Genomic DNA, 27,049 nt, shown 5'->3' with positions numbered 1-27,049 from the left:
CAAATGACTACAGACCCGTAGCACTCACGTCTGTAGCCATGAAGTGCTTTGAAAGGTTGGTAATGGCTCACATCAACACCATTATCCCAGAAACCCAAGTTCCACTCCAATTTGCATACCGCCCAAACAGATCCACAGATGATGCAATCTCTATTGCACTTCCCTTTCCCACTTGGACAAAGGAACACTTATGTGAGAATGCTCTTCATTGACTACAGCTCAGTGTTCAACACCATAGCGCCCTCAAAGCTCATTGCTAAGCTAAGGATCCTGGGACTAAACACCTCCCTCTGCAACTGGATCCTGGACTTCCTGACGGTCCACCCCCAGGTGGTGAGGGTAGGCAGCAACACATCTGCCACGCTGCATCTCAACACTGGAGTTCCCCAGGGGTGCGTGCTCAGTCCCCTCCTGTACTCCCTGTTCACCCACGACTGCATGGCCAGGCACAACTCCAACACCATCATTAAGTTTGCCGACGACACAACAGTGGTAGGCCTGATCAACGACGAGACAGCCTATAGGGAGGAATTCAGAGACCTGGCCGGGTGGTGCCAGAATAACAACCTATCCCTCAACGTAACCAAGACTAAGGAGATCATTGTAGACTACAGGAAATGGAGCACCGAGCACACCCCCATTCTCATCGACGGGGCTGTAGTGGAGCAGGTTGAGAGCTTCAAGTTCCTCGGTGTCCACATCAACAACAAAATAGAATGGTCCAAACACACCAAGACAGTCGTGAAGACTGCAGGACAGAGCCTATTCCCCCTCAGGAAACTAAAAAGATTTGGCATGGGTCCTGAGATCCTCAAAAGGTGATACAGCTGCAACATTGAGAGCATCCTGCCTGACTGGTTGCATCAATTACCTGGTACGGCAACTGCTCGGCCTCTGACCGCAAGGCACTTCAGAGGGTAGTGCGTACGGCCCAGGTCCTGCCATCCAGGACCTCTACACCAGGCGGTGTCAGAGGAAGGCCCTGAAAATTGTCAAAGACCCCAGCCACCCCAGTCATAGACTGTTCTCTCTACTACCGCATGGCAAGCGGTACTGGAGTGTCAAGTCGAGGACAAAAAGGTTTCTCAACAGTTTTTACCCCTAAGCCATAAGACTCCTGAACAGGTAATCAAATGGCTACCCGGACTATTTGCATTGTGTGTGTCCCCCCCCACCCCAACCCCTCCTTTTATGCTGCCACTACTCTCTGTTTATCATATATGCATAGTCACTTTAACTATACATTCATGTATATACTACCTCAATTGGGCTGACCAACCAGTGCTCCCGCACAGTGGCTAACCGGGCTATCTACATTGTGTCCCACCCGCCACCCGCCAACCCCTCTTTGTTCATCATATATGCATAGCCACTTTAACCATATCTACATGTACATACTACCTCAATCAACCTGACTAACCGGTGTCTGTATGTAGCCTCACTACTTTTTATAGCCTCGCTACTGTATATAGCTTGTCTTTTTACTGTTGTTTTATTTCTTTACCTACCTATTGTTCACCTAATACCTTTTTTGCACTATTGGTTAGAGCCTGTAAGTAAGCATTTCACTGTAAGGTCTACCTGTTGTATTCAGCGCACGTGACAAATTAACTTTGATTTGAATAACATCTGCTAACCACGTGTATGTGACCAATAACGTCTGCTAACCACGTGCATGTGACCAATGTGATGTTATTAGGTAAATGATGTCCAACTGAGAGACAGATGGAGGGTATAGTGTGTCGAGGGGAAGTCCATATGCTATTGCCACAGTCCTTTATTGCCGTCATCAGTGGGCATATTACATTTACAGCCATACACATTGCACACAGGCTTATGTTTCACTGCCCAAGATAAGTACAACTCTTTTGATTATACTTCGTGACTAACCACAGGGGAATGTGGTTATTCTTTTCTTTTGATTCTTACAGTAGTTCTTCAGAAAAAAATGTAATTGACTGATTGTTGATGGTGAAACTAATCATTTTCTCTTTCATTCTCTCCCTCTCTGTGCTGCAGGTGTGGGGTGCAGTCAGGTGTTGGTTCCCCAGAAGGTGAGTGCTGTATTGGGGAAGAATGTGACGTTGGGCTGTAGCGTGGAGGTGGGGGCCAACCTCAGTCTTACCCAGAGTTCCTGGGAGCGCCGGCTCCCCACAGGCTCGGTGACTGTGGCGGTGTACAATCCCGTGTTTGGCATCTCGATCCCCCCAAACTATGTGCGCCGCCTGTCCTTCCGCTCCCCCTCCTCCCATGACGCCACCATCGTACTGGAGGATGTGGGCTTTGAGGATATTGGAGTGTACACCTGCAAGGTGGCCACCTTCCCCCTGGGCAACACACAGGCCTCCACCACTGTCAGCGTGCTCGGTAGGAGTGTGTGTGCTTGTGTTGGGGTGTGCGTGTGTGTGTGTGTGCCAGCCAATTAGAGCTGGGACGATAAACAGGAAATTATTGACACTGACTATACCGATCACTTATCGCAGGCATTTTGCTGATATTATAAGTAACCTATACTAGAGAAATGTGAAGTTTGAAATTAAATACGTTTGCTAATATGGGTGATTGTTAATGGGACAATTGATGGCTACAACCAGTAGTAGTAGTAGTAGTTCAAAAGATCATTTTAAATAATAATTATCTCATCAATTCAGGTAATTTATCACTATGGATTTTTGGCCATATGACCCACCGCTAGTGTCTGTCTCTGTGCAACACACCTCTTGTAAGTGTGTGTTTGTATGGCTGATGGTGTGCTTGTAATATTCTGAAACGTAATCCTGCATCTTAGTGAAGAGCCTCATGTAAATATGTGGCCATTGTGGGGGGGAGGATCCAACTCACGTCACTGGGCCAGAGGGAGAGTGTGGAGAGAAAGGATGGAAGGTAGTGAGGACGAGGGGTTGGAATAAGGGTTGGTTAAAGGGGCATTGCAATGAGAACGGTATGGGTACAGTTGCGTGAGAGGAGGGGTGAAGGAATGGGAGCGAGGGAGGGGTGTACAGGAACAGGGTGCTATAATTGGAGCTAGAGGAATGTGGTGGGCAATTGAGATGCCCCTCTTTTAAAGGATCCCGGGGAGTTAGTCGGGGTTAGTTAGATGTATTATTCCAGGCAAGGCCATGGCTTACACACACTGTTTTTGAAGGGTTACAGGAAGTCTCTGAGCTGCTACTGCGTAGTAGGACAGGGGAAAGGAGGGAGATGGAAAGGGGGGCGGCGGTTGAAAGAAAGAGTGATGGAAAGAAGGAAACAAGAGCTTGGTGAATGACTGAACCACTTCCAGACCCTACTCAGGAACTCTGCTTCCCGAGAGCAGGGTTCCCCAATAGGTGGCCCACGGGCCATATTCGGCCCGCTGGTGATTTTATTTGGCCCCTGACAACAACAACAAAATCGGAATATATATATATATATTTAGAATTTTCGTTTTTGGATGTAAGACTGTAAAATCACCAGAAAATCATCTCAAGGTGATGTTAATTTAGGAAATCAGTTTGCAAATATTCTCACACATAAATTAAAACGTGATCATATCCCAATGTAATCCAGGTGTGAAATTATTCTGGTTTTGTCAAATACTTCACCGTATCTGTTAGGGATTTTTGTGGTCAATTTGTAGTGTAAAAATGATTTCTAACTATTTTCCAGCCCCCCGACCAACCGCTCAAGGAAAAATTGGCCCATGGCTGAATGTAATTGGAGACCCCTGCCCTAGAAGATACTGGAACACTGACTGAACACTACAAACTCTTCTATCCATATTTCCTCACCCCTTCTCTCTCTCTCTCAGTGGAGCCCAGGGTGTATGTGTCGGCTGGCTCGGTAGCTCTGATCGACGAGGGCAATGAAACAGTGGTGGCCACCTGCATTGCTGAGCGGGCCCGCCCCCCCGCCGAAGTCTCCTGGGAGACTGACCTTTTTGGCCAATCAGAGGTGTCTCTACAGGACGAGGCAAACGGCACGACCAGCACCCAGGTGCGCTACCTGTGGCAGCCCACCCGCCACATCCAGGGTCACGCCCTCACCTGTGTGGTGCGTCATCCTGCCTTGCACACAGACTTCAGGATCCCCTACCAGCTCAACGTGCAGTGTGAGTGTCTCTCTCTCTCTCTCTCTATCTGTGCGTGTGTGTGAGATTCAATACGAGTACCCACGAGACTGCCTTTTCTGTTCAGAATCATTCACACATACAGTACTAGTCAAAAGTTTGGACACACCTACACATTCAAGGGTTTTTCTTCATTTGGACTATTTTTAGTGAAAACCTCAACTAGGAAATAACACACTGTGATTGTAGAGGCCAGGTCATCTGATGCAGCACTCCCATCACTCTCCTTGGTCAAATAGCCCTTACACAGCCTGGAGGTGTGTTTTGGGTCATTGCCCTGTTGAAAAACACTAAGCTCAAACCATGGGACGGCGTATCGCTGCAGAATGCTGTGGTAGCCATGCTGGTTAAGTGTGCCTTGAACTTTAAATAAATCACTGACAATGTCAACAGCAAAGCAGCCCCACACCATCACACCACCTACTCCATGCTTCACGGTGGGAACCACACATGCAGAGATCATCCATTCACCTAGTCTGTGTCTCACAAAGACACAGAGGTTGGAACCAAAAATCTCAAATTTGGACTTATCAGACCAAAGCACAGATTTCCACTGGTCTAATGTCCATTGCTCATGTTTCTTGGCCCAAGCAAGTCTCTTATTATTGGTGTCCTTTAGTAGTGGTTTCTTTGTAGCGATTCGACCATGAAGGCCTGATTCATGCAGTTTCCTCTGAACAGTTGATGTTGAGATGTGTCTGTTACTTTAACTCCGTGAAGCATTTATTTGGGCTGCAATCTGAGGCTGGTAACTGATGAACTTGTCCTCTACTGCAGTGGTAACTCTGGGTCGTCCTTTCCTATGGCAGGCCTCATGAGAGCCAGTTTCATCATAGTGCTTGATGGTTTTTGCAACTGCACTTGAAGAAACGTTCAAAGTTCTTGACGTTTTTCATATTGATTGACCTTCATGTTTTAAAGTAGTGATGGACTGTCGTTTCTCTTTGCTTATTTGAGCTGTTCTTGCCATAACATGGACTTAGCCCTATTTGATAAATATAATCTTCTGTATACCACCCCTACCTCGTCACAACACAACTGATTGGCTCAAATGCATAAGGAAGGAAGGAAATTCCACAAATGAACTTTTAACAAGACACACCTGTTAATTGAAATGCATTCCAGGTGACATCCTCATGAAGCTGGTTGAGGGAATGCCAAGAGTGTGCAAAGCTGTCATCAAGGCAAAGGGTGGCTACTTTGAAGAATCTCAAATATATAAAATATATTTTGATTTGTTGAACACTTTTTTGGGATAATAGATGATTCCATATGTGTTATCTCATAGTTTCGATGTCTTCACTTTTATTCTACAATGTAGAAAATAGTCAAAAAGAGAGAAAAACCCTTGAATGAGTAGGTGTGTCCACTTTTGACTGGTACTGTAAGTGTCTTTGATGCTGGAATTTCATCAGATTTGATTGATTCATGTAATTCCACACAAAAAACGTTGGGGGTGGTTGAGTTTTCCACTTTTTCAGGTTCTGCCCTTCTCTGTGTCCGTGTCTCTGCAGACGCCCCAGACATCGTGGTCGTAGGTTATGACGGTGACTGGTACGTGGGCCGTGAGAACATCCAACTGACCTGCAAAGCCAACGCAAACCCACCAGCACACCACTTCACATGGATCAGGTGTGTGAGCGTGTGTGCTCGCTACTCGTGTTTTTATGTGCACAGATGTGTTCCCACTGCAGATTAAACGTTGAACCAGTGTTTGTGTGTATGATGTAATTGTGTGTGGATATCCAAGACTGGACGGGAAAATGCCAGAAGGGGTGGAGATAGTGAACAACACGTTGCTGTTTCTGAGGCCCCTCCAATGGAATGACTCTGGAGTCTACAGGTGTGAGGTTGCCAATGACATCAACCTACGCAGTAGGGACCTGAGGATACGCATACAAGGTGAGTGGAGGAAACAAAACGCTGCTGAATGTGCACACGGCTTGTTATTCCACACGTATTCTTCCTGTCTCTCTTAGGGAGAACTTTAAAACATATTGTGGCCTTGAATCTTTCGGTGTCAACATAATAGCATAGAGATGAGTCATGATTTATATAATATATAATGCTGTCTTTGTGGCTCCTGCTACTAAACACTTTTTAATTGTTATGCTTTTGTAACAACAGCATTTACAAAAAAATGAAATAAAAAAACATGATCCGTCCAGCATTTCGTCATTCTTGACCCCAGTCTGTCTAAGCTTGAGGGTGTGTTTGAAATGAAGCGAGGTGCCATGCTGTGTTAGGGCCAATTTATCTCCGGGCCCTCAGATGTACGAGTCTTAATGAGGCCCTGATTAGTCTTGATTAGGTCTCCAGATTTTCAACAGGAGAGGAGATCTCCCTGGTTCTTTGGCCAAACCCATGTCTGCTCATCCCCCAGACCATTAACTCACTCCTCCACTCTCCTCTGCTATGTCTCCTCTGTCATTCCCCTGGCCTGGTCTGTGTCTCTGTCTCTCTGCTGTGCAATATGAACCCTTTTGGCCGTAAACCTCTCTTCCCCTCCTTAATGGAGCTTTCATTTCAATATCACGTTAACTACTGTACATCTCACTGTCTCTATGCTCCATCTCTCTCCCCCTATCTCTGCTTTTTCCCTGTCCTCTATCTCTACCTCTTTCTGTCTCTCTTTGTCACGGAGTGAAAGGCAGAAACGTGTAGCCTTGACTGAGAGATGAGGATGTCCCAGATTCATAACATTCACCAGCTCTTTTTAACTCCTATTCATTATTTATTAAACCTTTTTTGTTGCTTTTCCCTTTGAGAGGAGCTCTGTGGTTTTGTGTGTGGTGTGTTTTCGCTGTGTGCACGCCTCTGGGAGGGGTGTGTGTGTGTGTGTGCGCGCCCACACATTCGTGCAGTGTCTCCACGTGGTGTCGCATAATTCATATGATTCAAATGGAATTCACAGGGCCATGACGCCAGAGATCGATATCTCTACAGACATCTGACCTGGAACTAGGAACTAAGACTGCGGTGTCATCTTATGTCCCTGTTTGAACAACTTTACAACAACTCTTTTAAAGGGAACTGTTCACACATGAAGCAGTGGACACGTCACTCAGTCCTAATCCAACCATAACCACAATGGTTCAATAAAGACTCGGCAAGTCCAGGCAGAAATACTAGCAGAGAGCAGATTGACCAGAGATGTAACAGCATGTCCCATCTGTGATACTAAGCTGTTGAAGGGTGCTTGATCATGGTTCATCTGGCCCAAAGAACATTCTAGGGAGTATGTGAAGGTCTGGATCAAGTCATTAACGCATATGCCCAAAACAGTTGTTCAAATTGGCTGAATTGTGAAGGAGTGATTCGCCCTTTTTGCCTATCCCTTTACCCAAGTATCCATCCCTGAACCAGTCCCTACCATTTTAGTAGTCCTTCCCATATCTCCAAGCCCCTAACATTTAGTGCTGACTATATTCTAGACATCCCCTCCCTCCTACCTATCATTGCCTCACAACATTATCACTGGCAATGACATGTTTGTCTTTATTTGAAATGCTCAACATACTCTCTTCATAAAGCCCTCCATAAGCCCACATAACAGGCACAGCATTAAAGTGTTAATCGGTTAGTTAATTCGACCTGATTTTAATGGAGGTAGCTACAGCACGTCGTGTGAGTGTCCCTCAAACCTAACAGTAGATCTGTGCAATCCGGAACAAATCTTCTCTTGCATAGATTTACAGGCAAGGAAAATAGTAACTGACTGTGTGTTTGTCATGCTGCCTCTAGTTGTCAGCATTATTAACCACTTATACAGTACTACTTCAAATAAGACACTAACAAAAGCCAGGCAACATTCACTTCAATTGATGATTTTGTAGATGATTTAGTTTCCTGATCACTCATCTCTGGTTCCTAGACTAGTAACATCAACATCCCTCTGCCTTACCTTACTTTTCCATTGACCATTATGACACTAATCACAAAACCGTCTCAGTCTCTGGATTGCTACAGCTCTGCCTACAGCACACTTGGCTGCTATAGACTGCATGTCATTTTGGGTACATTAGCTCAATCCCAAGACATCAACTTAATTTACCACATCTATACGTTTTGAAAGGGAACTTCTATCCTCAAGTGGTATGTCAAGACATAACAACATACTTTGTACAGACAACATGCCAATGCAAGCCAGAGGCTGTTATGAACATGTCATTTTAGATGTAGAAATGTTGGTAGTGTTTTCATGTCAACCTATCCCCTTTCAGTAATATGCTGATGTAGTTGGCATTGACATTCTCTACTTTTCTGTCTGTATTTCCATCCCTCCCTCCCTGACCCTCCTTTCCCCCTCTACTCCTACCTCCCTCCCTGACCCTCCTTTTCCCCTCTGCTCCTACCTCCCTCCACTGACCCTCCTTTCCCCCTCTGCTCCTACCTCTCTCCCTGACCCTCCTTTTCCCCTCTGTTCCTACCTCCCTCCCTGACCCTCCTTTTCCCCTCTGCTCCTACCTCCCTCCCTGACCCTCCTTTTCCCCTCTGCTCCTACCTCCCTCCCTGACCCTCCTTTCCCCCTCTGCTCCTACCTCCCTCCCTGACCCTCCTTTTCCCCTCTGCTCCTACCTCCCTCCCTGACCCTCCTTTTCCCCTCTGCTCCTACCTCCCTCCCTGACCCTCCTTTTCCCCTCTGCTCCTACCTCCCTCACTGACCCTCCTTTTCCCCTCTGCTCCTACCTCCCTCCCTGACTCTCCTTTCCCCCTCTGCTCCTACCTCCCTCCCTGACCCTCCTTTTCCCCTCTGCTCCTACCTCCCTCCCTGACCCTCCTTTCCCCCTCTGCTCCTACCTCCCTCTACTGACCCTCCTTTCCCCCTCTGCTCCTACCTCCCTCCACTGACCCTCCTTTCCCCCTCTGCTCCTACCTCCCTCCCTGACCCTCCTTCCCCCCTCTGCTCCTACCTCCCTCCACTGACCCTCCTTTCCCCCTCTGCTCCTACCTCCCTCCCTGACCCTCCTTTCCCCCTCTGCTCCTACCTCCCTCCCTGACCCTCCTTTCCCCCTCTGCTCCTACCTCCCTCCCTGACCCTCCTTTCCCCCTCTGCTCCTACCTCCCTCCACTGACCCTCCTTTCCCCCTCTGCTCCTACCTCCCTCCCTGACCCTCCTTTCCCCCTCTGCTCCTACCTCCCTCCCTGACCCTCCTTTCCCCCTCTGCTCCTACCTCCCTCCCTGACCCTCCTTTTCCCATTTACTCCTCCCTCCCTGCCTCCCTCCATTAGATCCTCCCACCACCTCCATGCCCTCCACCACCCCTGCGCCTGTCCTAACCGGCTCTGCCTCCTCATCCACCTCTGTGGGAGACAAGCGACGGGTCTTCACCTCCCCCACCCTGGCAGCCCTGCCCCCCGACAACCACCTGGGCACCATTGTGGGCGGGGCTGTGGGCGGAGCCTTGTTCCTCCTTCTGCTGCTGGTAGTGGGCGGGGTCTGTTACCTACGACAACGACAGACCTTCCGCGGGGACTACTACACTAAGCAGTACCTAGGGCCTTCAGACATGCAGAAGGCTCCTCCACAGCACGAGCTCCACCCTACTAAGCCTGAAAATAACGTCTACCTAGACAAGGACCGCGAAGAGTGGGGCGACCGCGAACGCAACCACGTGCGGGACCGTGAACGCCTCCACCTGCATCCAACATCAACAACCATCATAAACAACCAAAGAGAACCGGAGTACCAGCCCAACGGCCTCACGAGGGCGATGAGGAACGGAGACCACCATGACCACCTGCGTAGCTACCCCAGCCCACACCAGACAGGCCATGCTAGATACGCTGCCCCGTCACACCCACTGAGCACTGGCTCCCCCTACCTGTCGGATGACTGCTATGACAGCGGGGCTGAGGGGGACTATGTCTCCCATATGGACGGCTCAGTGATCTCACGCAGGGAGTGGTACGTCTGATCCCACCACCACCAGGCACGCTACCCTGCCAACAGACTCTGCCACCAGAGAGAAGAGAGACCACAGCGCAGAAATCACAGGAGGATTTCATACATTATTTAAGAAAAGAGAATACTCACATGTTCTGCCTCTCTTCATCTCTCTCTCTCTCTCTCTATCTCTCACAAGCTCATGTTTGGACATCGTCTTTATACTGTAGTTTTCTTTTTCAACATGCTTTTTCATTTCTCATAAGGAGCTATTTTCCTCTGATTCTGATCCTCATACAGGAGGTGTTTCCCTCTGATTCTGATCCTCATACAGGAGGTGTTTCCCTCTGATTCTGATCCTCATACAGGAGGTGTTTCCCTCTGATTCTGATCCTCATACAGGAGGTGTTTCCCTCTGATTCTCATACAGGAGGTGTTTCCCTCTGATTCTGATCCTCATACAGGAGGTGTTTTCCTCTGATTCTGATCCTCATCATGGAAGGTGTGTGGACAAATCTGTTAACTAGTTAATGTGGCTCACAGTTCACTACACATGCACTACTGGGTAGGCCTTGTGGTATTGTTTTGATTGCAAGCCTGCAGCAATTTTCCTTTTTTATGTTAATTACTTTGTAAACAAAGAGTTCTGCAACTCTTGCTCCTTTTCAGTTCATGATTCTTTAAATGAAATGAAGTCATTTTTCGGGAATCTGTATTGGAGGAAGGAAAGAGGAAAAAGTGGACAGTATTTACTTGTTATTCCAGATTTCATTTCTTCTTGGTCTGTGGTTTGGTACCCACAGAAAGGGAAAAGAATGTACAGCTTTCTGGCACATACATGTGTTGCAGTTGCTACGTGGATAGCACGGATACAAATCACAAAACATTATTGTCATTATGTGCTGTTACACGCGTATGTGTGAGTGTATTATTAGTACCAGTGCCAACCTGGTCAATATTGTCACATAGCGTTAGATGCTGTCATTGCAGCAGGATGTCGTAGGTTAGAACTACTTCCTGCAATGTTCTGTATCAGTGTGATGGTCCGTCTCAGATAGCAGGACAGTAATGATAACTAACGAGTTACAACTGAGTATTAGTTGACTTGTTGTATATCACCTCTTCATACAGAGATGTTCAGCCATTAATAGAGGTCCCTTTTCACAGATGGGGGGGGGGGGGTCTGTATGTTCAGGAGCTACATGCTTTCTGTCAGCACCCTCTTCCTCTCGATTTGTATGTGCTTTTCTATATATAATCTGAAATGCTCGTAAAAATAGAGTACGATGTATAGACTATGTTAAAGGCTGTTTAGAAAACAGTGACTGGGCATAATACTTCTACTTCCGTTGTTATTTCAGCTGTGCTACTGTGAAGTAAATAGAGAATCGTTGTTCTGTCTAGTGAGAACTGCTCTGGGTTCAGTTATGTGACCGGTGCCTTATCCCAGAAGAACAGTAAAGTAGTCAAGTAAAATGTACAGACAGAAGTGCAAGGCCCGTTTCATCCTCTGTTGAGTGAGATGTTTTGTTGCCTTTGTTTTTTTTCTCCCTTTTTTTGTGTTATTTTTTTTACAATGTTTTGATTGAGTCATTCTGTTTTTGTGGCTTATCCTCTTTTCTCTATTCTCTGACGATAGCATTATTTTTGCTCATACAATGAATGACATTTTGCAAAGTCTGAGTTGCAAAACACCTGAACAAAGCTGAACTAAGCTAAAACAATGATTATCTTATTGTACAGTTCCTATATGGCAGTTTTCTGTCAGAGCAGCGGAGTTAAAGGGATAGATTGGGTTCCTTACCCTGTAAGCAGTCTATGGACAAGGTATGACAGAAATCCATGCTTTGGTTTATTTTCAGATCATCTAGAAGTGACTTTGTTGAGCTTCACAATCAATTTGAGATACTTTTGGATGATTTGGACATGATGTGTGAAAAATGCTAATATCGTTCCCATGACTTGAATGGGAGTTGTCCCACAAAATTCTAAAACATTAGCTTGTGGAAACAGTGCCTGGGAAAGCATGGATTTTTGTCATACCTTGTCCATAGACTGCTTACAGGGTAAGAGAACCAATGTGTCATTTGGGTGAACTATCCCTTTAAGTGTGCATTGTATATAAGAAAATTAAGTGGGGATTTTTGGACTTCCAGATGATTTTGTTTAGTTCTTGTACAAAGTGTGCGAGAATGGAGAGTGGAGCACCCCACCACCTCACCAGGGTCAACCTCCAATTGTATTTCACATTCTCCTTGCAAGCACCTTCCCATTGTGTTCATGCTTGTTTTGTATATAAGAGAAGAGCTACTGTAAGTTTAAAAATATATAATGCAAGAAAACATTTAAAATAATCACATGTTGTATCATCAATGACAACAAGCATTATTTTGTATATATTTTTTTTGAAATACTTTTGTTTTCAATAAATCACCTTTTTTTCTGTGATTTGCATTTCCTGACTGATCTGAGCTCCTGAACAAGCTTCCTCGGGTAGCTACTGTACTCTCAAAGTGATGATTCTCCTCCCTGTGCTCTTCAAGGTGATGTCATCTTTAGCTCCCTCACTCATCATACAGCCTGTGCTCCAGTGCATCACATGGAGAGCACACACTCGCAGAGTCAAATCTTCCATACAAATCCATAGCATGTTACTGCCACTATCACAAGCCAGCGTTGCAATATGAGATTTCATTTGGTTTTTGCTCTATTTGACTGCTGCCCATCTTTCCCTTCTCCCCTCTCTCTTACTCTGCCTCTCTCCAAATTCTTTCTGTAGAAGTCAGCAGAGATTTAAAAAAAAACTCGTCTTTAGTCTCTTTCCACTCTCTGGTTCTCTTGTCAACTCTCGTCTGGCTTTGTGACAGACAGAATTTGCCCCCTGCTCCCCTCTACAGCTTGTCTCCTTTGTGAATTTCCCCTGTGCCTCTCTCCCAGTATCTCACAGCTGGTGAAATCAAGTGGTTAGTGTTTATATCTGCCCCTGAGCTCCCCCTCTCCGGGCCATTGACTCTGTCCCCATGGCAACAGTCTCATCTGGAGCTGGTGACAGGCGGGCTCCATCAGGACATGTACCTGCAGACCGAGAGAGAGGAGGGAGCAAGGTTAAAGGGGCTGTTGAAGGATGGGAAAATTAGAGGTTTGGCCATCAGACATGAAATGGTCCTTTATGACAAGCTGACAGTTGCATAGAGTGGGCTCTGCGGGGTTAAGAAATCATTTGACCTTGGCATTGTGTTAGTGTATGTCATCACCACATCTTCTTTCTGCGCAGCTCTTATTTCTGTCCATGAAAGTTTTTCAAGGTCTCATTCACCTTGGACTGGGAACATGCCTGATTCTATTGTACAGAGTGGGCTGTTGATTTAGCACCAGCTCTCCAGCAGTAATGATTTTCACTCTGTTATGCTTGAATTATGTTGAAACCCCCATATAAAAAAAATCTATTCATTGATTTGTCTTATCACCTTCAGCAGATATGAAGAGATTCTAGGGATACTTTACGAACCAGAGTCGACCCACAACACAGACTGCAGGGTAGTGTACAATCTAAATTAATGTGAAATTTTTTAATTTAGGAATCAGTTTTAAATGAAGATGACGTTCGACTGCAACAAATAGAGTAGTGGGGACCACTAGTACTGTATCCCACTGCAGCTAGCTGGTGTCTAATTGGGACAGATGCCTGAGAGGTTGACAGACCACCCACACTCTTCCTGTCCCGCCGCCTCGTCCCATCTGATCCGCCCACTACATAAGCATCTGCTTTCTCAGAGCTCGCTGATGTCCCGGTAACCACATGACCCTTGACCTTGCTGTTGAGATTTTTTTTCTTAGTTTGACCTCTGTAGGTCAGTGAGGTGTGTTCAGTCACCTGGGGTTTAGGTTTGCCCTGACCTGGGTTAGGAACTGTTGTGGTCATACACCTCTGATTCCCGCTGTCCTTTTAGAGGGGTTTGAGTTGGGTTTTGTCTGTCCGCACTGTTCTGAGAGGAGTGGATAAGTAGACTGAGAACCTGAGACAGGATTAAGCCTCTACCTGGGTCAGGTTGCAGTTTGGGAATGTGTCAGTGGGATGTAGTGTCTATCAGATCCTCTAAAGTGTTGGCCATGGCAGCCTTAGAGCTAGAGAATCAGGACCCTTAAGGCTTGTGCACATCACACCGAATGTGGATCTAGCGTTAGTCTGCTGATTTATCAGTGTGTTGTGTTTTAGGGACCATCCACTGCAGAAGTCTGACTGACAATATTTTTTTCACGTGATTCTACATGTAAAATCGATGCGCACTCGGTTCACAAATTACTTTCAGAGGTGCTGAGTACTCTCGCCAGCAAACACTATTGGTGTGTCTGAGCCATTAGAGCTTGATAATCAGGATCCTTGTGATCAACCGAGACAGCCACACACACACCACTCCTCTCACCTACACGTCTGTCTGCCATTACCACCACCCCACTCATAGGAGCAGTATATTCACTCTTGCCTTGTCTGGTCAGATGTACGTTAGCTGAAGTGGGCAGAGAGAACAGAGTCTTAAGGTCATTGTACTTGACTCATCATCTACTGTCATGGTTATCAAAAGGAGTTACTATAGCCCTTCATGGAACGTCTGGCTAATCCCTCCTCTAATTTTCCCTTCCGCATCTCACTCGAGGCTGTGTTCTTCACTGCTCTGTAGTGAAGCGTAATCTCTCCCTGCGCTACTGCTAAATCCAATACCCCCTATTGTCGGTCATGAGGTGTGTATTGAGGGAGAGAGAATGATAGGGGGGGGTCACCCCAAGGTCCCACGCTGTTTGTTCTGCATCGTAATTGACATGTTATTTTGGATTCTCGTCTCTGCAGATTATAGATTTTTCTACTGCTCAAGAGCTAAGCAACTTGACTTGTCTGTCACTCTCTCGCTCCCCCCCCTCTCCGCTCAGTGTCTTAAGGATGCTTCTTTCCATGCAACTAACTAATTAACAAATACAACGTTATGTTTGACCGGGACCCATAAGGTCCACTAGGTTGTATGCCACTAGGTTGTATAAGGTTCTGTGATTTTAATTCATCTAAATTAATCGTGATCATTGCAAATCTCCTCTCCAGACCCCTGACATGGAGGATAACGAGACCACATTACACACAACATGAGCAGGAGCAGGAAGAAAGATGGGGAGAGAGAGAGAGAGATGGATAGAGGGAGGCTGAGGTGAAAAGTGAATGAGGCCCATTGAAGTATGGGGGAGCTGCAGGGGAGAGACTACAGAAGCAGGGCTTTAAGAGGAGCAGCATGGCGCCCCTAATCACACTTGAGTTACTGTAGTTCATACTGCTGGGAGACAGTCAGCAACCTGCCTGCAGATCTCTCTATCTCTCTCCCACACACACACACACACACACACACAGCTTCTTACACTTAGGCTGTGTTTACACCGGCAGCCCAATACAGGTCTTTTGACCAAGCGAAACGGAGATCTTTTCACATCAGATCATTTTCAGAGTGGATCTGATTGGTCAAAAGACCAATTAGTGAAACAAATATCAGAATTGGGTTGCCTGTGTGAATGCGGCTATATACTGTTAGAATGCTCCTAGATTTGTATAGTCAAATGTTTTGCCGCATGATTTCTACACTGCTCTGATATGTGGGGTTGTGTCTGCTGTTTCATATCATCTGTCTGTGTTCTGTTCCAGACCAGTCTCAGGAAAAGAGGGCGAACTCTGTTGCTGTGGCAGGGGCAGTGATGGGGGCTGTCCTCGCCCTCTTCCTCATAGCCGTCTTCACCATCGTCATCCTCACTGCACGGAAGACCTCGGCCCCAACGTACACAGACAAAGTGTGAGTTGAAGTGCAGTCACAGAATACTGCAGCTGTATTGGATCAATTCATCCATTAGTTAATATCGTCAACTGATATGTTGTGACTATCATATCATCATGGAGTTAGTCTAACTCAAATCCAATGTGCTTTCCTATACATACTGCACATGGAGTCATTCCACTGCAGTGTACCATAAAATGGAGTCTGGTGCAGGGAGGTAGAGAGGTGGTGGTACAAGGTTGAGGGGTGACAGGTAATTGCAGTCTTGGCACAAGTCCCTTGTCTTGTTTTGCTGAGTAAGTTTCTATTGCTAGACCTGCACTCATGTTAGCGTTGGGGCAAAAAGAAGGAAGGAAGTTTTAGAGTAAATTATTTACATAACAGTTGGGTCACTCCCTGCCCAAGAGGTCTGTGACTGACATCTGGCCCTGTGTGTGTGTGGGTGGGTGGGTTCAAGTGATTGGGATGCCTCAAAGCAAGTGGCTAACATATTCCTCAACTCTTATATGTGTATCCTCCTGTCCTTCCTTTAGGGTGCAGTTTCATGTCAGACACACACACATATGACCCAATAAAAACAGAGAGATTTAACCAGTCTACCCTCCAGTTGAAACAACATTTTCCAACACAGGATGTGAAGCAAAACAATCGCATATGTTTCTCATTGGTCTATCCTCCTATTACACCATAGATATGGAGCTCCATCCGGCATCTATATCCCCACAGGGATTACATCATCTCTGTTTTCCTTTTGTTCTTGAAAGGCCTCCTCAATCCCATTCCTCCCCTGTCTGTCTGCATTTCCTCACTGTACGTTCACACATTCAGCTTCTGACAACCAGGACATGCTGGCCAATCAGCCACTCCCGTTCCATGGTGGTGGGAGGCCCCTAGCGGACCATCACTCCCAGATGATGTTCGTCATGAGGGAGACAGAGAGAGACACAGTGAGCTGAGGAGGATTTGTCTGATGTGGGAACAGCCAGTCTGTGGTGCTACAGACTTTATTACCCTACTACATTACACACTGTTAAACAGGGTAGGGTTCCGTTACATTACACACTGTTAAACAGGGTAGGGTTCTGTTACATTACATTACACACTGTTAAACAGGGTAGGGTTCCGTTACATTACATTACACACTGTTAAACAGGGTAGGGTTCCGTTACATTACATTATACACTGTTAAACAGGGTAGGGTTCCGTTACATTACATTACACACTGTTAAACAGGGTAGGGTTCCGTTACATTACACACTGTTAAACAGGGTAGGGTTCCGTTACATTACACACTGTTAAACAGGGCAGGGTTCCGTTACATTACATTACACACTGTTAAACAGGGTAGGGTTCCGTTACATTACACACTGTTAAACAGGGCAGGGTTCCGTTACATTACATTAAACACTGTTAAACAGGGCAGGGTTCCGTTACATTACACACTGTTAAACAGGGTAGGGTTCCGTTATATTACACACTGTTAAACAGGGCAGGGTTCCGTTACATTACACACTGTTAAACAGGGCAGGGTTCCGTTACATTACACACTGTTAAACAGGGTAGGGTTCCGTTACATTACACACTGTTAAACAGGGCAGTGTTCCGTTACATAACATTACACACTGTTAAACAGGGCAGGGTTCCGTTACATTACACACTGTTAAACAGGGTAGGGTTCCGTTACATTACACACTGTTAAACAGGGTAGGGTTCCGTTACATTACACACTGTTAAACAGAGTAGGGTTCCGTTACATTACATTACACACTGTTAAACAGGGTAGGGTTCCGTTACATTACATTACACACTGTTAAACAGGGTAGGGTTCCGTTACATTACACACTGTTAAACAGGGTAGGGTTCCGTTACATTACACACTGTTAAACAGGGCAGGGTTCCGTTACATTACACACTGTTAAACAGGGTAGGATTCCGTTACATTACACACTGTTAAACAGGGTAGGATTCCGTTACATTACACACTGTTAAACAGGGTAGGGTTCCGTTACATTACACACTGTTAAACAGGGTAGGATTCCGTTACATTACACACTGTTAAACAGGGCAGGGTTCCGTTACATTACATTACACACTGTTAAACAGGGTAGGGTTCTGTTACATTACATTACACACTGTTAAACAGGGTAGGGTTCTGTTACATTACATTACACACTGTTAAACAGGGTAGGGTTTCGTTACATTACACACTGTTAAACAGGGTAGGATTCCGTTACATTACACACTGTTAAACAGGGTAGGGTTCCGTTACATTACACACTGTTAAACAGGGTAGGGTTCTGTTACATTACATTACACACTGTTAAACAGGGTAGGGTTCTGTTACATTACATTACACACTGTTAAACAGGGTAGGGTTCCGTTACATGACATTACACACTGTTAAACAGGGTAGGGTTCCGTTACATTACATTACACACTGTTAAACAGGGTAGGGTTCCGTTACATTACATTACACACTGTTAAACAGGGTAGGGTTACGTTACACACTGTTAAACAGGGTTCCGTTACATTACACACTGTTAAACAGGGTATGGTTCCGTTACATTACACACTGTTAAACAGGGTAGGGTTCCGTTACATTACACACTGTTAAACAGGGCAGGGTTCCGTTACATTACACACTGTTAAACAGGGTAGGGTTCCGTTACATTACACACTGTTAAACAGGGTAGGGTTCCGTTACATTACACACTGTTAAACAGGGTAGGGTTACATTACATTACACACTGTTAAACAGGGTAGGGTTACATTACATTACACACTGTTAAACAGGGTAGGGTTACATTACATTACACACTGTTAAACAGGGTAGGGTTACATTACATTACACACTGTTAAACAGGGTAGGGTTACATTACATTACACACTGTTAAACAGGGTAGGGTTACATTACATTACACACTGTTAAACAGGGTAGGGTTCCGTTACATTACACACTGTTAAACAGGGTAGGGTTACATTACATTACACACTGTTAAACAGGGTAGGGTTACATTACATTACACACTGTTAAACAGGGTAGGGTTCCGTTACATTACACACTGTTAAACAGGGTAGGGTTCCGTTACATTACACACTGTTAAACACAGGGTAGGGTTCCGTTACATTACACACTGTTAAACAGGGTAGGGTTCCGTTACATTACACACTGTTAAACAGGGTAGGGTTCCGTTACATTACATTACACACTGTTAAACAGGGTAGGGTTCCGTTACAGACGTGCTCAAATTTGTTGGTACCCCTCATAAAAAACGAAGATTGCACAATTTTCTCTGAAGAAACTTACAAAAAGAATTGTAATCCACCATTGTTTATTCCATATTTAATATAATTTTTTTTATTCAACATAATATTGTAAATAAAATAAAAAATTAAAATGGCATGGACAAAAATGGGACCCTTAATATTTTGTTCACAACTTTTAGAGGCAATCACTGCAATCAAACGTTTTCTATAGCTCTCAATGAGACTTCTGCATCTGTTAACATGTAGTTTGGCCCACTCTTCCTGAGCAAACTGTTCCAGCTGTCTCAGGTTTGATTGGTGCCTTCTCCAGACTGCAAGTTTCAGCTCTTTCCATAGATGTTCGATAGGATTCAGATCAGGACTCATAGAAGGACACTTCAGAATAGTCCAATGTTTTGTTGTTATCCATTCTTGTGTGCTTTTAGCTGTGTGTTTTGGGTCATTATCCTATTGGAGGACCCATGACCTGAGACTGAGACAGAGCTTTCTGACACTGGGAAGTACGTTTTGCTCCAGAATGCCTTGATAGTCTTGAGATTTCATTGTGCCCTGCACAGATTCAAGGCACCCTGTGCAAGGCACAGCAAAGCAGCCCCAGAACAGAACCGAGTCTCCTCCATGTTTCACTGTAGGTATGGGGTTCTTTTCTTTGAAAGCTTCCTTTTTTCCTCTGTGAACGTAGAGCTGTGACTTGCCAAAAAGCTCCAGTTTTGACTCCGCTGTCCAAAGGACATTCTCCCAGAAGGATTGTGGCTTGTCAATATGCTTTCCAAATTCCAGTCTGTCTTTTTTATGTTTTTCTTTTACAAGTGGAGTCCTCCTGGGTCTTCTTCCATGGAGCCCACTTTAGCTCAAAAAGCAACGGATGGTGCGATCAGAAACTGACGTACCTTCACCTTGGAGTTCAGCTTGTATTTCTGGCAGTTATCCTTGTTTTTTTTTCTACCATTCGCACTATCCTTCTGTTCAACCTGGGGTCGATTTTCCTCATGCGGCCGTGCCCAGGGAGGTTGGCTACAGTTCCATGGACCTTAAACTTCTTAATAATATTTGCAACTGTTGTCACAGGAACATCAAGCTGCTTGGAGATGGTCTTGTAGCCTTTACCTTTCCCATGCTTGTCTATTATTGTCTGATCTCCTCAGACAAATCTATCCTTTGCTTTCTCTGGTCCATGTTCAGTGTGGTGTACACCATGATACCAAACAGCACAGTGACTACTTTACTCTGGTCCATGTTCAGTGTGGTGTACACCATGATACCAAACAGCACAGTGACTACTTTACTCTGGTCCATGTTCAGTGTGGTGCACACCATGATACCAAACAGCACAGTGACTACTTTACTCTGGTCCATGTTCAGTGTGGTGCACACAATGATACCAAACAGCACAGTGACTACTTTACTCTGGTCCATGTTCAGTGTGGTGCACACCATGATACCAAACAGCACAGTGACTACTTTACTCTGGTCCATGTTCAGTGTGGTGCACACCATGATACCAAACAGCACAGTGACTACTTTACTCTGGTCCGGTGTTCAGTGTGGTGCACACAATGATACCAAACAGCACAGTGACTACTTTACTCTGGTCCATGTTCAGTGTGGTGCACACCATGATACCAAACAGCACAGTGACTACTTTACTCTGGTCCATGTTCAGTGTGGTGCACACCATGATACCAAACAGCACAGTGACTACTTTACTCTGGTCCATGTTCAGTGTGGTGCACACCATGATACCAAACAGCACAGTGACTACTTTACTCTGGTCCATGTTCAGTGTGGTGCACACCATGATACCAAACAGCACAGTGACTACTTTACTCTGGTCCATGTTCAGTGTGGTGCACACCATGATACCAAACAGCACAGTGACTACTTTTCTCCATTTAAATAGGCTGAATGACTGATTACAAGATTGGAGACATTTGTGATACCAATTAAAGAAACAAATTTGTTTGAAATATCACTATAATCCAATTATTGATGATCTTTTCTAAGGGGCACCAACAAATGTGTCCAGCCATTTTAGAATATCTTTGTCAAATAAGCAGTGACTCATCTCTTTTCACAGCTTCTTTGCATTATTCTATGACATACCAAAGGCATGCAAGTATAGATGATCAAGTAACTTTTAATTTCATCACTTTTCAGGAGGAATGAAGTATGTCAATGAGACGTAAGGGTACCAACAAATGTGAGCATGTGTGTACTTTACAGATGAAGATCATGGGAGTTGTTGGGGTGCAGGTACTGTAGTTCTGCTTAAAGGATCTTGTTTATCTGTCAGGGGAGCAGTTTAGGATACAGCCTATGGAGAGACTCTCAGCTAGTGGGAGATAAATCCAAACAACCCTATCAGGTGGAAAGCATTTAGGTGTGTGTCTGTGCCTGTGGGTGTGTGTGCGTATATGTGTGCCTGTGATTCTGACTAACCCTATCCCTACATTCTACCCATTTCTGATAAAGAGCATTAGGGTTAATCCTGTCAATAATGGTGATAATAAGCCTAGATTTTTTGAATTAGTTTTGCCATTGATCCAAGGTCTTATTTATTTATGATAGCAGTCTGGTCACTTTGCTAAATCCTCGACCATGTCCTCGACTCTCTGGCTCTTTCACTGGAGATTCACATTTGGATTCTACACCTGTTTGTCTCTGCTGCCTTGGAGCCGACGAGTGTGAAAGCAGATTCTCAGACTGACTGTTGGAGAGGACTCTAATACAGCCTGTCTGGCCAAAAGAAACACAACCCTGATCTGAAACCCAGTAGTGAACAGCTGTGTGGAAAAGAGACTTTCTGTGCCTGCATGCATAGCTCCACTACTCAGGTCCAGAGTGGTGTGTCTTTTCTACTCTGGGCCTTCCTGTTTTGTGTCTGATGCCAAATGAAAGGCAGTCTGCCTGAGTGTGGCCCTGGCTGTGTGTCTCTGAGGGCATCCCTGTGGACCCTGTGGGCCTGGCTGAATGGATACAGGCCTCATCCCTCTGTCATCACACACACATTAAAGCCCAGCTCTTCTTCTAATGGATCAGGTGCACTCTACAGTCCCACAGCCTTCTGTGGGAAACACATGCAAGGTCATTAACTATACATCAGATATGTGTTCTCTCCATGTCTCATCCAAGTCAGAAGGAAAAGGAGACCTATGAGTTCTTATGCCTGGCTATGCTGGGCTGCACTTTAGAGCAGTGTTTCCTAACCCTGTTCCTGCAGTACCCCCAACACTACACAGTTTTGTTGTAGCCCTTGACACACATCTCATTCAACTCATTAAGGGCTTGATGATTAGTTGACAAGTTGAATGAGGTCTGCTTGTCCAGGGTTACAATAAAAATGTGTACTGTTGGGGGTACTGGAGGACCAGGGTTGGGACACACTGCTTTAGAGTGATCAATGTTTTTAGAAATCAATGATTATGACATGAGATAATAACTGAACACAGGTCAAAATGTATGTTTTTGACCACCAACTGAAAGTTGCAATAATGAACTATGACCTCAAGCTGCTCTCTCACTCTGATGTGTGAGGGTGATCACTATAATAATAGGAAGTACATCCACAGCCTAATATTACATGTTCCTGTGTGTATGCCCTAGCATGGAAATATGGTCAGAGAGAGGGTGACGGACAAAGATTTGGCGTTAGAGCAAAAAAGATGATACTAGAGCTCTCCAAAACCGGAGTAGAGTGTAGGGCAGGGCTAGGCAACGCTTGAAGGATGTGGGAGGAGATTAAGGTTGATTGGCGTGAGCTGGACCTTGATGAGGGGACGGCTGTTAACCTAATCACTCTATTTAACTCGGCTTAGCGCCTGTCGATTCTAGCCTGTAATTGATTTAATTCACAGTGGAAACCGTTCCTAACACAATTTTAATTCCTCTTGTTCTACAACTTTGCAATTACCTGGTTTGCCATCGCACAGTAACATGTCTTAAGGTGTGTGTTATAGTCACTGTCAGTTGACATTTTATTTTAGGGACAGACAATGTTTTTTATTTTCTCCTCTCTCCCTGCAGGATTGATCTACCTCCGACACACAAGCCTCCTCCTCCCTACACAGAGAGACCGTCAGTCATCCCTCTGGTTGTCCACACACCACAGGTGGCCTCCCTTTCACAGGTAAACACTCCTATTATTGTGTGTAGGGTTGCAGGTGGAGCTACGGTTGGGGTTATATCCGGAGTTCAGGTTATGGTTAGGGCCAGATTTGGGGTTAAACTGGGATGTGGACATGAAGCTAGGGTTAGGGTTGTTGCACTACACCACACTGCTCCTAACTGGTCAACTTCTCATTCAAATGGAGTTAGATTCATTCAGCTCAGTGTGATGCAAGAGGTAGTCTTTTAAGATCATTGAATGATTCAGTGTCCTCTGTTTCCAACCATGCATCTCTCTCGCTCCCTCGCTCGCTCTCTCTCTTTCTCACTCTTTCATCCTACCCTTCTCCCTTCTGTTTCTATCTTTACCTCGTTTACCGGTTCATTTAAGAGTGTTATTAGTATTCAGGTCCATAAAAGGAATGTAATGGCTTTGGCCTGAACCCTACCTCATACTATTCAAACAGCACCAGTAAAATGGAGTTTATCTGTGTTTCTGTGTATGCAGAGCTACAGAGTCTAGTATTCCCAACAAAGACTGTCGTCTGTCTGGACTACAGGGAGAACAGTCAGTTCTATCCATCTAGCGTCTCTCCTCTGAGACCCTCTACTGATTCAGTGCCAATTCTCTTCAACTCACTCCCTCATCTTTGATGTGTTTTTCAGCTGCATATATTTAGGGTTGAAATGAAAAGTTTCGAGTTTTTTTAGAAAGTTGATATGACTCATTTCCAGAAAATGTATTTATTTTGTATCAACAGCGACACAGTGAGTCATCCCATCCTCTATTTTTGCAGGCTCACAGGGCTGTGCGGCAGTTTGAGATGGCAGAGAGAACACCTGCCAGGCTCACACCCCGGGAACCCCGAAGCCCCTCCCACCAGCCTCTGTCCTATCAGGAGTGGGTGTGTCACCAGAACGGGGCGGATCGTATCTACATCAACCACCGGGAACACTATGTGTGACGGACACGTCCTAAACCTTCTATGGACCTGTCAATCAATCACTCACCCTGCCCCACCCATCACCATGCAGGCTCACAGATGCCAGCCTTTTCAATGTGAAGAACCCAGGCAACGAAATAGTTTATGACTTGACCAAGCCTTCATAGATGAGTCTACTCCACATTTAACATAATTTGAGAGCAGCAGTTATCACATGTAAGAAGCAAGACTATTGAGGCCGAAGCATAAACTGCTGAGTTTCTCTGAGGAACGACAACCCAAACACCCCTCCACTCCCCTTCTCCGAACCACCGCACACACACCTGTTCTGTTCCCAACCACATCAATGAACAGAAGATAACAGCATAGGGAAGAGCAGGAAGACAGATTTGGTACAGTACCACAAAGTAACTATTTAAAATGGAACACTAAGCTCTGCTGTGTGCTGTATAGGAGTGGAATCATATGAAAACACCATACTAAGCTCTATGTATAGCAGTTGAATGTGTTACTATGTCACTGTGGCTGTGTGATAATCCTGTGTACAGTTATGCTCTTTGAATTAGTTAGAACTAATACTTTTTTTTAGGATTGTGGTAAACACCAGGCATATCTTTGTACGGTTCTGGTAAACATACAGCCAATTAGGTAGGATTCTAACTTCATGGTATAAGAACAGAAATAGTAACATTGTCTGAAGGACCGTGCACCAGGACATCAGGATCTGAACAGAGATGGTAACATTGTCTGAAGGACCGTGCACCAGAACATCAGGATCTGAACAGAGATGGTAACATTGTCTGAAGGACCATGCACCAGGACATCAGGATCAAGCATACCAGATAGCAACAGTATACCAGATAGTAACATATAATGACATTCGCTGTACTCTATCATGTCATTTAAATGTTGTGAAAAGATGAATGTGGTTTAATGCTTCGAGAAGTTAACTGAATCATAGAAAAAGGAAATTTTTGCACTTGGAATTGAAACATAAATCATTCATACATCAGTGGAAAAATCCGATTTGTGTTATTTCGCTGCAATTTCGTAGAGGTCTTTCTAGCGCCATTTATATATTTGAAGGGGATCTTCTCAACTGTTGATGATTTTGTGTTCTCATTCTTCCATTGTGAGTAGATAATATATATGCAGTGTTTGTTTTTTACACATTGGTCAGGGGTAGAGTTTTTTTAAACCATCATATTTATACATTATAGGTAGTCTGTGTACATGACAACGTTTTTATATGGTCAAATGTTCGGAAGAGCAGTCGCAGCCTTCGAGGCATCTGCTAAGGACGGTAGCCACACATAGCAGTGTGTTAATGAGTTAGGCCTCTGTGCCTCTCCTCTCCTGTCCTGGTGGGGACCAGGGCTCTAGCTGAGCCAACCCACAATAAGGCCATTGTTTGTTTCCCTGCCACTAGTGAATAAGCTCTCAGGAATGCATTAACTATTGAAATATAAAAATGTGTCAGTTTCCATCAGCTAACAAACTGGGCAAGTTTTACCAGGCCTTTCTGAGGGGCTGAATATTATGGACTGTTATGTCATGTAGCCTATTGGTTTGTTAGGGAGGGTGGTTTGGGATTGGACTGCAAAACGAAGTTGAGGGATGAGAGGAGTACACTTCTGTAGCTCTTCTGTACAACTTAAGTATCGTTATGATTGTAAGTGATGGTATGTGTAGAGTAGCATTGGTGTTTTGGGATCTGATCTCGGCACATTTTTAAAAAGCCTACCTCATCCTCAGCTCATTCATACTTAAATATAATGGTTCACGTCTTAAAGGACAAGACATTTTAGAAATTAAATATGAGTTCATGAATGGAGGCTAAAGAAGAAAGCCTTAGTTTTTAAACATGCCTTTTGCACTGTGAGTTTGTGGATGTGAGTGATTGAGAGTTTGAGGATAAATGTGTACTTAGTTTTTTCACAGAGGGATCTTTATTTCTGACCAGTAACCGTCCTCCGTCATGGCCTCTTCCAGACGTCCTATAAAATGTGGTGTTTAGGTCATCCTCACTATGTGTTTTATGAGGAGGGCTCCTGTGTTAATGTTTTGATGTACAGGCTGGATAGAGCACTTCTCGCATGCAGTTACAGCCAGGAAATATGTCTCTAAAAGCCTATGTCTGCAGAGACACCTGAGGGAGCCCTGTGAGGAGAATGCAGCCAGCTCTTTCCATTGGACAGGGAGAACAGCTCTGGTTCAGGTCAGTGAAGGATCATCATCATTTCCATCCAGGACATTTTCTGGCCATGGAGGGACTCCAACTCATCTGTTAGAGAGACAGCAGTAAAACGGTGACAGTGAGAGGGGACATATGTGACCCATAGCCAGGGTTGGATAGTAACAGATTACAAGTAATCCGTTACATGTCAATTATTGCAAAAAACAGTAACTGTAATCTGTTACTTTACCAGCAAAAATATTGTAATCAGATTACAGATACTTTTGAAAAGCTAGATGATTTACTTTGAGGATTCAAATTTAATTCAGAAAGGATGTTTAAAAATGTTTAAAAATGTTTGACATTTCTCTGTTTTCTCAATGACATTCAAATCAGCATTGAAAAAAGCGCAAGTTTAAATTTGTTCCACCTGAGCGAGTCTGACCAAGTCAGAGACCACTACGATGACACACCAAACGTGTTTGATGGGTCCCGGGAAAATAGCTTTTGTAGGCTACAGTCCAAGCTATGTCTTCCAAGGGTGCGACTGCTGTCGGCATCCAAAGATTATCCAACTTGAATAAAGGCTTGGAGGAAAGGATGACAGCAGTGGTTTAGTCTACGGCGATACGGATATCACGTATTATTGATATCTATATAGTGCATTGATGTGAATCACTGCTGCTCTCTCATTTAGCTATTTCTGCCATAAGGATAGTGGTGGTTGTGGATGGCTGTTCACAAATCTAAATGCGT

The 27,049-nt window shown here is 44.8% G+C and overlaps 1 protein-coding gene across 2 annotated transcripts in view; it reads left to right on the top strand.

Annotated features, from left to right (window-relative positions):
• LOC109873225 (nectin-3-like protein) overlaps nt 1-25,138 on the top strand; it is a 75,612-nt gene extending 50,474 nt beyond the window's left edge. Inside the window, exons 2-8 of one of the 2 annotated variants that reach the window (XM_031807925.1) lie at nt 2,020-2,367; nt 3,791-4,090; nt 5,623-5,740; nt 5,859-6,010; nt 15,676-15,820; nt 23,093-23,195; nt 23,971-25,138. In XM_031807925.1, the coding sequence (XP_031663785.1) occupies nt 2,020-2,367; nt 3,791-4,090; nt 5,623-5,740; nt 5,859-6,010; nt 15,676-15,820; nt 23,093-23,195; nt 23,971-24,138 (1,334 nt within the window). In that variant the 3' untranslated portion in view covers nt 24,139-25,138. Of the gene's footprint in view, nt 1-2,019; nt 2,368-3,790; nt 4,091-5,622; nt 5,741-5,858; nt 6,011-9,340; nt 12,444-15,675; nt 15,821-23,092; nt 23,196-23,970 lie in introns of those variants that run through there. The other variant, XM_020464840.2, reaches the window with a different exon arrangement.
• Nucleotides 25,139-27,049: the final 1,911 nt, after the last annotated feature.

This window comes from Oncorhynchus kisutch, linkage group LG28, assembly GCF_002021735.2.
Source record: "Oncorhynchus kisutch isolate 150728-3 linkage group LG28, Okis_V2, whole genome shotgun sequence".
In the NCBI taxonomy this organism is placed as follows: domain Eukaryota; kingdom Metazoa; phylum Chordata; class Actinopteri; order Salmoniformes; family Salmonidae; genus Oncorhynchus; species Oncorhynchus kisutch.
Note: the sequence above shows the minus strand (reverse complement) of the source record. Positions and strands in the feature narration are given on the sequence as shown.